Source organism: Pseudopipra pipra, chromosome 1 (genome assembly GCF_036250125.1).
Source record: "Pseudopipra pipra isolate bDixPip1 chromosome 1, bDixPip1.hap1, whole genome shotgun sequence".
Lineage (NCBI taxonomy): Eukaryota > Metazoa > Chordata > Aves > Passeriformes > Pipridae > Pseudopipra > Pseudopipra pipra.
The window spans coordinates 146,883,908-146,901,630 of NC_087549.1; the positions used below are offsets into that span (position 1 = coordinate 146,883,908).

The window sequence follows — 17,723 nt, forward strand, 5'->3', positions numbered from 1 at the left end:
AAGAGTCCTGCTGGCAGAATGTCTCAATTCTATGGCCACCTTGCCTTAGCAGACTGAAGAATACAATCACTGTTTCCAAAACAGGGCTCTCAGACAGTAATAAAACGCATTACACCATCCATGCCATAAAGACATGTGTAGAGGGTAATTTGTATTTGTCTCACTGAAGTACAAATGGAATCACATGATTTCATTCTTCTTAAAGCAACTTCCCCTTGCTCAATGAACTCCTAAACTAAGACCCAGGTCTCACAACTACAGGAACCACCTGTAAATGCAACAAATAAATGTCACATCATCGAGAGTCCAGTTTAAGACCCTTTGTTGGGGACCACCTAACTTGGCATACAATGCAAAAGGCAGGAAGTCCTCATAAAGGAATAACTCAGCAATGCTGACAAGAGACATGTGGAAGATAAATTATATGCAAAAACATATACTAATAAAAGCTGATAACAGATTCGTTACAAATTAAGCATAATAAATGATTTGGAGACAGAACATTTGTAGCTGCAAAAAATGCTTCTTTTTGTTTTCATTTGAAGTCATTAGAAAGCTACATTTTAGTAAAAAATTAATGATTCTGTGATCTTAATAACTTTCATGTACCAGTTGTGAGAATTCATATACTAAAAGAACAAATATATGCATTTTGGAAGATATATTTATTATATAACAAGTTAGTGAGACAAACATAAATACTTCTATAGTTTTTGCTATGCCAGGGTGAGTAAAATAAATGTGCTACAATAAGAGTAATTATTTTTCTCATAGTGACTTGAACATATAGTAGTTAAAACCAAATCCTTAGTAACAGGATAAGATAGTCTAGTCTACAGAATGTACTGTAAAACTTATATAAAATTATTCCAACAACTAACAGACTGGAAGGTGCTCTTTCTGCATTTTACACCAATGAGGCTGGATCTGAGATATTTATTTCAAAACGTTTTTGTCTTTTCTCCCCATCCACAAGTTTTGCAAACTCTACTGTATCAGAAAGGCAAATTATTTTTTTTGGACACTCCCAGAATAAAAAAGTTTCTTTGAGACAAAACATAATTTTGGTGCTAACTACACAATTCATTAACTTTCAGTATGTTTGCACAGGTGTAACCCATTGCAGTTTAGCACACAATATAAATCAAAGCCAGGTCACCATCTCTTTGCTAAGGTGTCTGTGGTGTCGGCAGGATGAAGAGGTAATGCCAATTTAGAATAATAATGAATAGTAATATTTGTAGAGAACAGTACTGCAACACAATGACTAACTTTTACAAAACTAAGGCTTAGATCTGCCACAGTGTGTGCATGTGTCCATGGGAAACTGTGTGTGTGTGTAAACAGCTACTGGATTAAAACTTTTGTTAGGCAATATCCACCTACTCTCAAAATCTGTTGTAAATGTCTGTATAAATAACTTGATAGAATATTCAATTTATAAACAGAATTTCTAAAGAAATCAAGCAGTAATTTCTCAAGCAGTGATCTCACTACAAGCACAGTGTCCATCTAGTGTATAGGTTAATGTACCAGCACTTCATTCATCGTGTCCGTGGTTAAAGCAAAAATGTGATTAAACAATGTGGTCTTCAGGTGTTACACATTCTGATTAATTTCTGAGTATTTCCCAGAACTTCTAGTTCCTATCTACTCACCTTTATGAACCATGTAGTGCAAAATTTGTTCAATTAATGATGTCACATAGCTGACATCTTGTAAAACAGGCAAATACGTATTCTCAGATGAAAATACCTCAAGCATTCTCATAGGAAGTGCAACATTCAGACTGTCATCATTGCAATTCTGCAATAGCCTATAAATGAAATTAAATTAAAATTATTCAACAAGATATTTCTCTTATTTCACCACAAGCATATGTACAATGATTTAAAACTAAAATTACAAAAACCTTTCACATTCACCTTTAATTAACTTATTTCTACGTGGTTTCCAACTGTTCTCAGTAGTTTAGCTACATCTTTTTGTTGGCATCTTTATAATAGTAACTCCTGATTTGAGGGTTTCTATGAATATGGCACTCTACCTGTAAATCCTATTAAATCCTACTAAATTCTCTCAATGATTTGCAAGTTTGGAGGTCTACTGCATGAACTAGAAGAGAAGCAAAGGATAATTCATGTTTTTTCATGAAGACATAAAAGCCCCAGAGCAATATGGGCTGGGAACAAATGCTAGGGAACATCATATTCATAACTAACACAATATGATAGCCTTGATTACAGAATGAAATACTAAAAATCCCATCCTTTTAACAACTGCTGCTTACATAACAACTATCAGTGACCACAGAAATGATGAAGATTAAGAGCCTGTTTAGAATTCAAAGGATATTTAGTGTGAGATGTGTATAGGTAGAGTCGTCCTAACAATGTGTTTTCTTCCCCATCCACATTAATAGCTGCATTTACAAAAACACAATTTCAACTGTAGTGAAAATGTACAATTCAATGCAGTGACACCACAGCTGTGTCCCTCTGCAAATGGACTTTGAAGCCCACCACTCAAGTCTTCTTTAGTCTCTGGTGTCACTGTTTATCATACAGTATACACACTTATAAGAACACAAGGTTCAGTGACTTAAATGAAACAATTTTCTAAAAAAAAATTATTTTAAGGCTCTGGATAATATAACTAGTTCCTATTATTGATAAGAATAAATACATTGTTTTCTAAACCTAGGGTTTAGATGCCAAGTCACCTTAATAGATTTACCCTCCAGTGATCCTCCCACTGCAAATAATAAATGCAAAGCTGAAGCCAGTAATGTAACTGATTAATATGCCTTTGCAACTTCCTAATATGCCCTAAATTCCCAAAACAGCATGAGGAAAGGCATCTTAAATAATATTAGTATTGGAACAACGTGTATCCAAAGCATATCCTCGGAACACAAGTGTACCTCAGATAATAACTTTGAAACACTATCAGTTCCCAAGAAAACCTGGTTTCCACAAATATTGCTAAGGAAAACAGTTAAGAGCATCCTTAAGCCTATCCTAGGAGAGCATCCATTAAGCACGTGTTGAACTTGAAAGCCAAAGGAGTTTAAGAACATTCCATTGTTCGACATAGGGACAAGTATCCAATGCCAGGGCCCACACACATATTAAACAGTCCTCTCCATAAAATAAAGTTACATTTAATACTTTACCTGCTGCAAAAAGAAACAAAGAAGTGCCCAGCATAATTTCTGAACACTTTTTACATAGCAGAACATAGAAAAAAGAAGAATTTACCTGCAACACAGCCCCAACAGTCTTTTTATTTGGAATAAGCAAGTAAGTCTGTCTGGACCATCCAACTGCTTAACAAACTGAGAACTCTGTTTAATTAAATTCTGACACATCCATACCTGCAACAAGATACGCACAAGTTTACTGTTTTACCTACTGCAACTCAGTAATATTTCAGTGCTGTTGTAGATACCTTTGGAGGACTTACAAAACACAAACTCAGACTGAATCATGTTCAGAGTAGAAAAAAACCCCGCTGTTACACAACATAATCTATATGACTGCTAATACTAAACTTTCAAAGTTAAGACTGAACTGCACTTACAAATAACTTTACTCTTAGAATGAAGTTATCTGTTAATATTTTTTTTATAAATAGTCATAATTCTTTAATGTCCATTATCAACAGCCACTATGAATCATATTAACTCATACACTTGGGAAGTTGGCAGTGACCTTGCAATTGATATGCCAGCATTATTCAACAGTGAGAAAAAAAAAAATCACCCAAACACCTTAGGAATGACTAGGGGGCTAAGTGGAAAATACGGTTTAAAGATTAAAATTTTAATATATTATTTTTAAAAAACTAATGTGAATAATATGCACAGGATTTTTCAGGCTTCATTTCACATATTTTGTGCACGTGTATGTGCACGCACTTGTAAAATCTGATTTTAAGTTCTTGTGCCTAAATGAAAAACAGCAGAGTGCAGACCAGCAAAAGCCTGAACTCTTAAAAAAAGAACTCTAAAATTAATGTAAGTGGACAAAGGCGTTTTTGCATCCCTTCAAAATCTTTTAAGTAAAAGACTACTTTAACAGTGCATGAAACACAAGTACTATGGATCAGGGTATGTAACAGTACTCACCAAACGCTTGGAATCCTCATTCTGTCTATAGAAAAAGAGTAACTGCCGGACTAGGAGAGTCAAATTGGCTCCATTAGCAGTGGAAAAGGTTCCTCCAGATTGGGCCAAATTAGCACAGCGATCAAATTCACTTCTTTGGATGGAGTACTTAAAAACAAAACATGCATCAATATATCAATAACAGCTATGATTTAAAAGAGAGATGCAAAATTTTAAAACCTTCGTTTCAGCTTCCCGTCCAAAGAGGTTGCAAAGTAATAAAACAGAGATAACACATATTTATTATGAGATCAAAACATACAGATGGTATCACAGTTCCATTCTGTAACTCACAAGGTACACATGCAACAAATTTGTTACTTATCAAGAGATCACACCAAACATTTTAATCTAATTTACTTAAATTAGAGAATTTAAACAGGTAAAACTCTCTCTTAGAAGAATCTACCCAATGGCACCTTAGAAAGAACAACTTCTTGACTCAAACTACCACCTTAGCTATACTGGGAAAAAAAATTAAAAGCTCCACTGGTGTGTGAAAGCTCTTAATATCTAATGGTTTTCATCTGTTTTAATCAGCTAAAAAAACACTGCATGATCCCATTGAGGTCCAGCCACGTCCATGCTTTGCAGAATATACATCCATCTACTAAAATATTGAGTTTCAAATGAAAATGTCAAGAGGGGAATAAAGAATTTCCACTTTGTGAAATATACACTCAAAAAGATTTTTCAATTAAGTTATTTACATTCAAGAAGATTTTTCAATCAAATTATCACTAGAAAGTCTCATTTTCAGCAAAACTGTTTAACATCTTTATAAATAAATAAATAAGTACTGACTTGATGTTTTCTGTCTCTGTACCCTCTTACAAATGACTGGATTATTATTGCATTTTTCAGCCTCCGCCTTTCTTCCTGTAAAACAAAGCAAGAAAACTGAAATCAACATTGTGGGACTGACTCTAATTTCTGCCATTTTACCAAATATATTTCTATTCAAAAGTATTTTTTTTAAATGAAAATTAAGCAGCAATCATTAGTTAAATAAAGCATTTTAATGTTTGTATCCAATACACATAGATCAGTGGGAATGCTTTTTAAGTTTTTAAGGGCAAATTTACCACTGAGATATTGCAAAAGAATTTTTAATACTCAGTATGTAATACTATAAAAATCAAAATAAACATCGTATTATTTTGTATCACTTTATTATTAATGTATTTTATAAGACAAAGTTTTAATACTATGTTGAAGAATTCATCAAATTCTATGACAGCTTTCCTCTTTCTGCATAGATCAGCTAACACTGAAGACCCATTTATTTGTTTTCATTCCAATAATATAAAATTATTATGATGCTGGCACACTTAAGATATGGAGAAAACAAACAAAAAAAATCAGTTACTTGGAGACAGTACCTCTGTCAAAAGGAAAATGAGGCTTAAAGCTTTAAGCTCAGGAGCACAATATGGAAATTAATGAAAATTGTTACTCTCTTCTTCAAACCAGACATATCAAGTGAGTACTTTTTATGATGTGTCTTCCTCATTAGCTGGAAAGGGTAGGTAAAATCATTCCTTTACAGTGTCTCACTTGCTGAGGAACTGAAAGCCGGCTTGCTGGAGGTGCTATGGGAAGAGCACTCGGAGGGTTCCCTGACAGCACCCTCAGCACATCCCATCACAGTAAATATCTGCAGGAAGTGGCTTCTGTAATTATGTTTCTAACAATGTCCATATAGATTCTTAGGGGATAAAGAGGGAAGTAAATAGTTGCTCATGAATCCAAAGCTACAAAGCAGTGGTTGAGGAAGGAAAAGTACAAGGACTGAGAAGCCTGCTTTAAAATGAGAAATTTTAACCTAATCAATCCTTGAACTACAACAAGCCTTTAATTCTGAGGGCCACCAAGCAAAACAAAACACAGAAATATTTTCCTAAATTTCATTAAAATACACTTACGAAAGTTCACACAAACCTTCAACTCACAAAGCCTTGATTTCTAATTTATTGTCCCATGAAGACACATCCAACTTAAGAACATAACCTGGAGTGACCGAGAAACACCAGACAAAATTCCTATTCAAGGTCTACTTCATTTTTCTTGGAAACTCTGGTTCCTAAAGCAACTTCTCTGCATAAGCATATACTCAGAGACTGTAATTAAATCTAAAGCATTGACCAAAATCAAAATTTTGATAGGCCAAAGGCTATTTTTCTCTCCAAAGTATCTACAGTAAAAGTGCAATCAGGAGAGAGTTTCAATTACAGTAAGGCAGTATCTCTTCATAACCATAATGTAAGGTTCAACTAAACATAGATATGTTCTCCTTTTCTCTAGGTATGGGTTTTATCTCAGAATACATAATTGTCAATTAGCGACCCGTAATTGCAAAGGTTTTAAATCTGAGGTCGCTGCTAAGATTCTGCTACAGGCAGTTTTTAAAAATCCATAACAGATTTTATTCTCAGAGGAGCCATTCATTTTGTGAGAATGTGCCACAGAAAATCGTTGTGTGCACATGTGTACAAATACAGATGTCAGTAAATTGCCTCTGCATTGGCTTTGCAGAACACAGAATTAAGCAACAGAACAGGTTACTTCGATATATGGAAAAAAGTCTGTGAACCACAAAGACTTTTTACATATGTTGGTAAGGACTCATTGATCATAAATTTGATGCACAACACAGAATTCTGAACTAGCTGGTGAAATCCTAGTAGTTTCATACTTAAACTTGGTCCATAATTGTACACCCATGTTGGGAAGAAAAAAAAAGCAGTTAATTGTGCTTGAAAACTGAGGAGCCATTGCAGATCTTGTGCTTAATCTAGTGAGGGTCAAACACACCTTTAAGGGTTTTGCCAATTGGAGCGAGCTGGAAGACCACACAGAACTTGCAAACTGAAACAAAACATTCCTGACCTAAGTATGAACTGCAGCAGAAGTACTTTGCACTGCAAATGTTACATCAAATTAAAATCCAGTGGGCATGCAAAGCTTACAGGCTACTTTACCTCTCGTTTTCTCCTTTCTTCCTGAGTCCGATGCAGGAGAGAAGCCTTTTCTTCCTGTAAGACACAAAGACACTTTTCCATTTTCATTCAAACACGATCCAGCTGCCTTTGTGACATTTAATGTAGACTTCACTTCAGGGATTATTCATAGTACATAAAACAATGGAGAAAAGCAAGTGTTAATCATTTTTCTTGCTTACAAACATAAAATGCAGCCCTCTCAAAAGAACAGTGATGGACGGAAGTTCTGCCCTTATGAAAAGGGGCAGGCAAACAGCAGCAAACTGCACTGATCTCTGTCCAGGTTTGTGTTCTCAGCATCCCAAGAACCTCAGCAAACACCACCTATTTAGAGATGACAAAGTAAGGTCCCAATCCCACCAGACAGTACCAAATGTCTGAGTGTTTTCCTTGCCTGGAGCACACCCAGGTGCCTACAGCAAGTTGTGGCGTGTTCAAAGCAATCACATCCTGTCCCAAGGCCCCATGCTTTTGTCTAACTTGCACAAAAGCACAAAGCTCTTATATTTACTTATCCTTTTCCTCGAGAAACTTGCCCAGGAAAGGCGTCAAGAGAGACACATGGCATAAGTGGCAGGATTTTTTTTCTTTTAAAATTGTGAACTCTTCACCTAAATTAAGGAGAGAAACTGAAACTTTCAGGGCAGCGATCTCTCCAACAGTGAAAAAGAAAAGAATACTTAACTATTCATGAGGCCTCAAAGAACAATACCATTACAATAGAAAAACCTGTGCATTAGCTTTTAAACCACAATCATAAATCAGTACACATGGATTACACATATCAACAGAGCTTTATCTGCAAGAATCTCTTACTGTATGGTTCTGTGTAATTTCCAAGAAAATATAAAAAATAATTCAATTTTGATGAAGAGCATTCAGCTCCCACTGCAGACAAGAGCTATGGCACCTTCCCAAATCCAGACTAAAATACACAATAGATTTAAGGAAACTATTTTCATTTTTTTGCCACTGTTACACATATAATGACTTCCTTTTTCTCCCTATGTCCTTATTAGCCTAGAGAAGTTGAGAAATAAAACACATTCAAGCTGAAAATGTGTTATATTTGAATACATAGGAATCAATTTGAAGTTGGCAAACAAATGTTTATAAAATACTGAACCACATCCGAAACAACTGTGCTGGAATACTTTCAATGTTTACCAGCAGTTACAAAAACTGAGGGCAAAACTCTTCTGCATTTCTTTTTAGTTGATACAGAGGAAGCAAAGTCATGATTCTCTTAGTTTCTCAGGATAGAAAATACTCGTAACACAGACCACTGAGAGAGTGAAAAACACATGTAAAAAAAAGGAATTTGAAGTTGGTTTTGTATCTCAGATCATTTACTGGAGCAAGCCTAAGGAAAAAATCCCACAAGAAGGTTAACCATATTTTCCTCTAAAGATGGTATTTCTGGCCAAAGACACCACTAACTGCAGCTACTGCCCTCTAAAGATAGGGGGTTTTCCACGTGTTAAACCCAGTATAAACAAATCATAACAAAATCCATACATGAGATGATGTTTCTCCTCTCAAGCAGTAGGAAAGGCACCAGGTCTACTTGGTAACATGAGGCAAGAGGGTCTGACCTCACACATACAAAAAAACCCCCAAAATAAGGTACTAAACTAAGAAATAGCTTCAGGACTTTTTCAACAGCTGATACCCAAGGCAATAAAGTTGTTAGTAAAGTGCCCCTATTTAGAAGTGATCATTCTGCAGCAGGACTATGTAAAGAGAGAATGGAGAGAAAAGGCAGAACACCACACAGAAAAAGGAAGCAAATTTCTGCACCTAAGTGGAGAAGAGAGTGGTACAAAACACCCCAAATAAACCCAGTAAATGCAAGTGATTGTTAGATATAGGAAAATAAGTGGTCAAAGGGCTTATCAGAAACAAGTAATTTTAAAGCACTTGAAGAACAAGGGAGATACAACAGGACAAGATATCCTCACTTAGTGCATCACCAGCTTTGCATTGATCAGGAATTGGGTCTTTTTGAAGAAAGCACTCTTTAAACCAAACCACTCTTAAAAAACTAACAAAAGTTGAAGTTTTCAGTCAGTCACATACTTGTTTTGAGTATTTGTAAAGAAAAACATCAACTTGTTAAAATATAAATTAAATACAATAGAGGAACTGTCCTAAAACAACAAAATATTCACGTAAGTAAATCCCACCTTTAAAGAACTATTATGGGTCAAATAATACTGTTGTTCTTGTTCACAAGACACACACACACACACATCATAACTATGGCTAAAGATTATATTTAAATTAAATCCAAGAGAATATATCTCCTTCAGAGTTATTAAACCAAACTGGAATACAGTCTCTTCAGAAATTAAAAAGTAAGAGTACATGTGCAACAGAAAAAAATCTGCTGTGGGAAAGATATCAGAACTATGAAACAATCTTCTTCACCTACAAGGGCCATTCTAACAAAATTATTTCTTTTGACAGCTAGATGCACGGTCTTCTCTGAAATCCTCCCTCCTAATTCCTCCCTCCCTCAATTCCTCCTTAACAACCAGCACCGTGGAAAAGAGTCAAACTCAGCAGCTGTTGCTCTGCTGTTTGTGAATGACAACAGCATTAAGGTGAGTGGTGCACGTTTGACAACTCCCACCCATCCAGTCGCTGAACTGCTCCTGGCTACAGCCGCTGCTCCAGCACCTCTTCCTGCCTGTCAACAGCCAGAGCTACTCCTGGAAGAAGATGGTCTGACATAAGTCCCAAAGATCACGCCCAGCTCACTCCTACTCCCCACCTGCCTTGCCTCACTCCTGTGGTGGTCGTGCCATCTTCTTTTTTCACCTGCCAGACAGGCAGATGACTGGTATGGAGTCTAACATCAGGTATGGAGTCTAACATCAGGTATGGAGTCTAACATCAGGTATGGAGTCTAACATCAGGTATCTACCTATCAAGGTAGGCAGACAGACAATTTTGGGTGAACGAAGCGTGAGCTTGTCTTGACTCCTTCAACCTTAATTTAAAAGGAGTGAAAAGCCACTTACTAAATCACAATCCTGACACTTTTTATGATGTCTTCTTCCTTCAGGAGCTTGTCCTCCCCAGTGCAGAGCAGGGAATACACTGTTGGTGACTTTCATGCACCGTTTAGTGCCTTTCTAGCAGTCCCTTTCCCACCTGCTGCTTTCTCCAACAGAAGATACCAACCTCAGGCACTCCCACGCAAGGTGCAGGACCATGAAAAGCCCAATCGGAAAAGTTTTCTACACCAAATGTGTGAGGCATCACACAAAGAGACAAGAAAGCAGAGAAACCGCATGGGACAGCAAAATGCAATGTGGCATTACAGATGATGACTTGAAAGGTTAAGACAGAAGGGGGAAAGAGGTGAAAACAAGGAAGCAGATGGCGGACAGTATACAGACAGGAAAACTTGAGACTGTCACCAAAGAAATGTTAAGTAACATCTGAAATGTTGCTCTGCACATCAGGACATGGACCCTACTATTCATCACAGCAAAGTCCCGAGTGGCACCATTGCTGTAACAGCAGCTGATGAGAACAGTCACATACAACATAACAGTGTTAATGTCAGTGCTACAGAAACACCAATTAAATCCACAATGAAAAAAAATTGAACTGTTTTCTTGTCCTCGTTTTGCTGAAATATACTCTTTGTTTGCAAAAACATGCCTACAGAACCCCTAGCTTTTACATATCCCAGACAAAGACTGAATAAGGTACACAAATATACAAATTATTCTTTTCGTCCTGCATGTTAGCACTTTGCCTTGAGAGTGATAAACTTTCAGTCCTCTTGGTTTAAAATAAAGGTTCAGAAAAACAAAATGTATACATAATTAAATCTTTTCAAACAATTCCAGCATTTGTTGACTTTTTTAAAATCTCAAATTGAACACTTCTGGACAACCGTGTTAATCGAGCAAATAAACAGCTCCAAGCAAATAAATTTAAAACCTAAATATGCCAAATACAGACAAAACTCAATAATTATTTTCAGGTACTGGCTACCCACTGAACATATTTTAAAAAAATTAACAATAACACACTGAAGCAAAAAATAAATATTATTAATGGTTGATATTTATTTTTAAACAACCAGGATTTATTTTAGTTAGTTAGTTGAGAACGCTTTCTATTCAACATTACAACAGATCATGTAAAGTACAAGGTATGACTTTTTATGAAATTTACTTGGAAGAACAAATAAGCACTTGATCTTTTAATTTTTGGGAACAATTATAAAAATTTGTATGATTTTCATCTACAAAATGAGGAACATGAATTTAGTTTGAACCACATAACAAAAAGTAACAACTCCCAAAGTAAATGAAGTGACTTAAGCAATTTATGGAATAAAATTCCTTTCAGCACAAGTATTTAATAAGTCCAACAAATTTGTAGAGAACCGATGAGGACACCGGAAAATGTTCCCCACCTTCTCAACAATGTTTCTATTTCCCAAAATTATTTTAGACAAGATGAACTCCAATTGGTTTTTTTCTGAATAGTAAAAAAAATTTGCACTTTAAAAGACTTACAGTGTCTTCAACTGGACCTCAATTTAAACTCCATTGAACACGCCTGACTAAAACACGCTTTGCTGTTTGAAACATTCTGCTTTGAAACAGTTTGTGACTCTCCTAAATCATGATGTAAATAACCAGATATACGTTTATACATAGAGAAGACCATCTTCCAGAAGAAGATATTTTGAACTACACCCAGCAGAAGGCATTTGGCCAGGGAAAGCCCGACCTCACCGGAATAAACGTCACAGCGCTTGCTAGAAAACATCTCAGCATTTTGGCCAAAATTTCACTGTCAGATGTCGGGAGGATCTGGAACCACTTCTATCATGGTACCTAAAAAACCACACACAGTGGAACCAGGACTTGACTGGAAACAGGACGCTCCAGAGGCCTGAAATGCAAACAAGTTGTTTTTACATTTACACTCAGTCTGTCTCTCTTATGGTATTTAAGGTGTATATTGAACATGTAGTTATACTTGAGTGACTTCTAGTGGGAAGTGTCCCTGTCCATGACAAAGGGGTTGGAACTCGGTGATCTTTAAGGTTCTTCCCAGCCCAAACCATCCTATGACTTTTCACTTTCTCAGCAACAAGCAGGAAAAAAAAATGTATTTATAAAAATGACAACTTTGGTTTTGGATATGAAAAAATAACTCATAACTCATAGCAGCACAATCACTGCTGTCAGCTAACTACAACTGCATCTTTTGTAGCTTCTTTGCAAATGAGGAGAATTTTAAATGTTACAGAGAGGAAAAAAATCCCCAAGAACCTAATATCCATTAAGTATATAGTTTCCTACTGGCAGTCATTTTACAACATGATAGTCTCCTCATACTTCCACACCACAGATCTGAAATTCAAAAGGTATTTCAAGACTTAGGCTTTCACATTTCAATGTTCTGGGCAAAACACAGTTCTGACTCAGAATGAGGTATGTACCTGTATAAGGATCTACACCATGTGCTTTAAGGGGCAAAGGTTTTAGGGAGCAAAGCAGTGCAATTCTTTCCCATTATTCAAAAATAATCAGTGAATTTATAATTGTAGTCTAGAATTCCTGCACTATAAATCACTGGCATCATTTCAGTTCCATTGTGACATAGTGTAGGTTCAAAAAAGTTATTACAAAACACTAAATTCTTCCTTCCTGAAATTATTAACAATCTTCCTCAGTCAGTAAGAGAGAAACAAAACTGGTTTTTAACTCTGCCCCATCATTGTTTATATCCTACAGACATCTACCATGATAAGCAATCCCAGCCTTGGCAGATCTCTCCATACCCTGGCAATCTTACAGCCTACTGCTTTTAAAACATTTTTATTCCACAAGAAGCTACTTCATGTGTAGAATACAGACCATAAAGAGCAAACAAGGTACTTCTGGAGTTCTACCTCTGCACTTCAGCTAAGAACAGGGGGAAAAATACACAGTAATCTAATGCTTAGCGTTATGCTACTGGTTTAAGAAAGCGCATCAGTAGCTACTAGAATAAAATATAAACAACCTTTGTAAATTGAAAATGTCTTATTATTAAAACTGTTCATATTTCAAAATACAGATGGAGTCATCACTATTTGCTCATTACTAAGCTTCCATGTGTTTCACAAGAAAACCCCCAAAATAAAAAAAACCCCGAACTCTATGAAGTTGATTTCACTTTCACTTTCAAGACAGTGCTAACTCATCTGTACTACAAACTCTGAAAAAGGAAGGTTTTTTTAAAATCATCTCATAATATACTATAATTTAAAAATCCTCTATTTTAAACAGTCTTGGAATTTATAAAAGCATGGTTTAGATATCTCAAGTGATACCATAAATTTTTCTTATTAATATTCTTTAAACCATTTTTTCTGTTAAAGACTTACAAGATGTCATTAAATACATTTCACAACATAACCGAATTATGTGGAATTACGGAGCCTCTTGAACATCCCTTGGGGGTTCCCCTGCATGGATCCACTAAAGGATTGCTACCTTAATGCTAAAAAAATTAATGAAGGAACCTAGGCCTGACTGTACCAAATCAATTGGTTAAACCAATTTTGCGCTTTGACAACAAAAGTCCAAGTTCATGCTAAAACCAGTGAAACCTGCCAGCTGCCACCAGAAGGCACAGTGACACTCCCCCTTGCAGAAACACGTTCTCTACACCGGACACAAAGGATGGGCCGGGAACCACCCAGGTGAAGCACCATCTGTTCCAGTCCCCTGCACAGTTGGGTTGTGTTTGTGCAACGTGAACTGCACCCCAAGCCAACTCTTCAGGCACAGCTCCCTATTTCCTGCCTAACACACCACAGACACTCAGCAGCCACAGCCTCGCAGGCAACAACTACTGTCCTGTACAAAAGGTCCATAAGTAACTCAAGACATTCCCATATTGAACTCCAATAATAGTATTCACTCTTGGGAACTACTTGACTTCAGAAGTAAAACCGTATGTTTTGCCAGTTACAATGGACCTAAGTCTGAAATTATCTTTTGAAAAGCCTCATAAAGCAGAGAACTGTGTTTTGAAGGTGACAATAAGCCACCCCAAAAATGAAAGTAAATAAATAATAAAAGAACCACTAACATTAACTTATCACATCGTAAATAAAACACTGTATCTACACCCTGAAATATACATACAACAGTTCAAATAGTCCAAATGAATCAGCAGATTCTTGAAAATAGGTATGGAGGGAAATGTCCAAGCACTGGCAATAACACCTATATTTTTACATTTATGTACAATGCAATATTATAATGCTACAATAATATTCCTAAAGAATCAGTCACAAGGATAGTCATTTTGAGAGAGTTAATTTGCAACCCAGGACAACAACAAAAACAAGCGATACTTAAAAATCACTTTTTTTGGCAGAAGGTTTGGGTCGATGTAAACAGCGGAAAACTGACCTGAAGCTCTGGTTTTGTAATCCAAAAATGCCATAAAAGTTAGGGAGGAGAAGGCACACTAGATTCAGTACCTCTCTAACTGCCACATTGCCACAGGTCCCCAGTTATGTTTTTATCCTTGTGCCTGTACTGACAGAACTCACTGACATCAGCCCCTTCTGAGGCCTAAGGAAATGCTACAGACACACTTGCGGTGTCAGCCAGGTGTCAACACGTGTGAGCCATGACCAACACAGTTACTGTTTGCAGCTGCAGTTACACCAGCAAAGCCACACTTTTAATGGGTCAGTTTTTCTGATCACTGGTTTGGTGTCATGTTCACATCGCGCTCCACTGGCACCTTTAGCATTGACTGATTCCTCAAAGGGGCGTCGCTGCTTCGTACTGGGATGGGTTTGCTGATGTAGCTGTACCGGTGCAACAACAATTTGGGAAACTTCCCCAAACTGGGCAGAGGGTTTTTCTCAGCATTAAGCAGCCTGCATACAGATGCCACCACCATTTCCGAGTTGTGCTTTATTCTACCAAAGGAACCACAGTAGGCAGCACTAAGTATCCAGCTGACCATCAAAAGCACGGCAGAGGTGCAGCGCTGGAACTATTCACTGTATCTTTCTAAAATTATACCCCATTTGGGAGGGGGCAAGTGTGCTTGTCAAAGATCTGGGGTTTTTTAGCATGTGCACAAAAAGCTGAAGGAAAACATTTTACAATTTGGCCTTCTGTAAGAATGAAGCCTATAGTTATGAGAAACATGATCACAGGGAGCCTATGATGTGAAATAACGAGAAACTCATGGAACCCACATAAACACTTCCCACACCAATCTCTGTTGCAGGATGTTTTAATAAAATTGCAGGTAAACTGCATTTTAGAAGTAATTTTTAGTACTGTTTAAATACATTCTTTCACTAGTACTGTATACAGTTTCTGAAAATAAGCAGCTATTTCAAGGGCACGATGTCCTTACAGCCATGATGCCCAAAGCTGTGTGTGACTGATTTGCATTGATGCAGTACAAGCACTTCAGTGAAGCAATGTAAAATCATGAAGTCTGTGGACCAGTCAGTATCAATCTGATCATGGAATACAATCTCTGTATTGCAGATAAAGGTTATGCATCAATTTCAGTTTCCAATCCTTTACCTTGTAATATTTGCCCTTGGAAATTTATACCTCTATAACATTAATCAATTTGTCCCATACAATTAAAATAGGCTTAATTCTGGTGAATTTTCATAATCAAAAAGTGTAAAAGATGATGTTATGACAGCTGTTTACTTCAGGAAGAAACACTATGAGCAAGTCAAAAGTTGTAAAGTACCTAAAGTGTACAGCTGAGGACCAGGGTGTGTTCTGCCAATTCCTACTTCAGCTGGGGAATATTTATGGCATTTTGACTCATGTAGTGCCACTGTATGTAGCCTAATGAACAGAAATGTCATGAGATAAAGAGAAGATGAATCAGAGGAAAAGCTGCACAATTTAAATACAATTTTGTTACACATTCTCTTTGTGTTAAGACAATATACAAAAATGCAAACTTCACTGTGATTTTAATATCACATAATGTAGTATTTTAGCCCGCTTCCTAACTGTACTGCCAAAAGTTTCCAAGAACCAAACTCACTTATAGTGCACAATAATGAAAATTTAAGATTTATTTTTACTCCATTAAAATTCAAAAATACTAACGAAAACACTCATTTACCTTCCCACGCAGTCATCTCCAATGACAACATGGGGATCTTTATTTTCACACTGAATTAAAGTGACCCCTAGAGATCAGGACACTTCTAAAAACACTTGGTCCTTTCTCCCGTTCCTCGGTCCTGTGCCCTTCAGTGCTTGACTAAACATCTGACTACCCTGTCCAATCAGCAAGATCTAAATAAACCATCCCGCTCCTTTCCATCAATAAATACCAGGAGATCCAATAGTCTGGTACAACTGACAATTAACTCACCCTGCACACGACAAACTGACTGAACGTAAACTTGACGGAGACCAACCCGGCAGCCCTGGCTCACGTGGATGAACCTCCCCCAGCAATTCCAGTGACTCTCGGGTTGTGTGAGGCTCTGTGTGTGTGTGTGTGTGTGTCCCACATCGCTCCAGCCAGGCGGGTGAGCGCCAGACATTCCCCCTGGAGGGAAATGACAGGAGTCCTTGCCCCCGGAAGACCTGGAGACCGGCTGCTCGGGAGGTGCCACCGGCCACGACACCCCACATCGATCGCCCTGCTGGGGGGACGAGCCGAGGAGACATTTCCTCGCTTCCCACAATTCTCACCACACTATAAGCCTGCGATGGTGTGTGCGTGTGGCCTCATTATACAAAAAAAAAAAAAAAAAATAGTAACACAGAGCCGGGGAGATCGGAGACAAACATATCATCAGGAGGGAAGGGTTTTTCCCCCCCCTATTAAACCTTAGTCATCGCCGCTCCCGTTCCTGAAGGCCCGACGGTAAAAACACCGATAACACAGGGCGGGGGGCGAGGGAACCGACACAGACACAGAGACGGGCGGGCGCCTCTCCTTACCTTCCTACTCGCTCCTCCGAGGGACACCTTGGGCCTTGTTTTGAAATCCCCTTCAAAGCTGAACATGTTTACAGCTTATCCCATGGGGAGCGGGGCCCGGCCGGCCGGCAGGGCCGAGCGGAGGGGCCGCACGAACCCCCCGGGCTGGCGCCCCGCGGCCCGCCCGCCCCCACGGGGCTGCTCCCCCGTCCCCCGCCTTCCCCCCTTCCCCGCGGCCTTCGTTATCCCGGTCGCCCCCTTCCTGACCGGCGGCGGCGGCTGAGCGTAGTGGGAGGAGGGAGCGGGAGGAGGAGGGAGCGGAGGAGGGGGCACTGGGAGCGCTCCCGCCGGCCGTGCAGAGAAGATGGCGGCCGCCCGCCGCCCGCCGGGCGCGCTCCCGACACACGGCCGCGCCCGCCGCCCCGCCCCCGGCCCGCTCGGCCCTCGGCGGGGTCCGGGGTGTCCCGGCTGCGGGTGTTCCACCGAAACTTCCACGTTCCCGCTTTCCAGAGGAGCTTTGTGCGGGTGTGCAGGGGCGGTTGGAGCCGGGCTGGGCTGCTGTGCCGCATCCTGCCTGGATGGGCC

The 17,723-nt window shown here is 38.5% G+C and overlaps 1 protein-coding gene across 1 annotated transcript in view; it reads right to left on the reverse strand.

The window, feature by feature from the left end:
- UBE3C (ubiquitin protein ligase E3C) overlaps positions 1–17,343 on the reverse strand; it is a 70,258-nt gene extending 52,915 nt beyond the window's left edge. Inside the window, exons 1-6 of the mRNA XM_064638117.1 lie at positions 17,160–17,343; positions 7,150–7,203; positions 4,973–5,047; positions 4,130–4,276; positions 3,261–3,376; positions 1,659–1,816 (exon numbers count right to left, since the gene is read on the reverse strand). Of these exons, the coding sequence (XP_064494187.1) occupies positions 1,659–1,816; positions 3,261–3,376; positions 4,130–4,276; positions 4,973–5,047; positions 7,150–7,203; positions 17,160–17,225 (616 nt within the window). The 5' untranslated portion in view covers positions 17,226–17,343. The remainder of the gene's footprint in view (positions 1–1,658; positions 1,817–3,260; positions 3,377–4,129; positions 4,277–4,972; positions 5,048–7,149; positions 7,204–17,159) is intronic.
- Between the last annotated feature and the right edge of the window lie 380 nt (positions 17,344–17,723).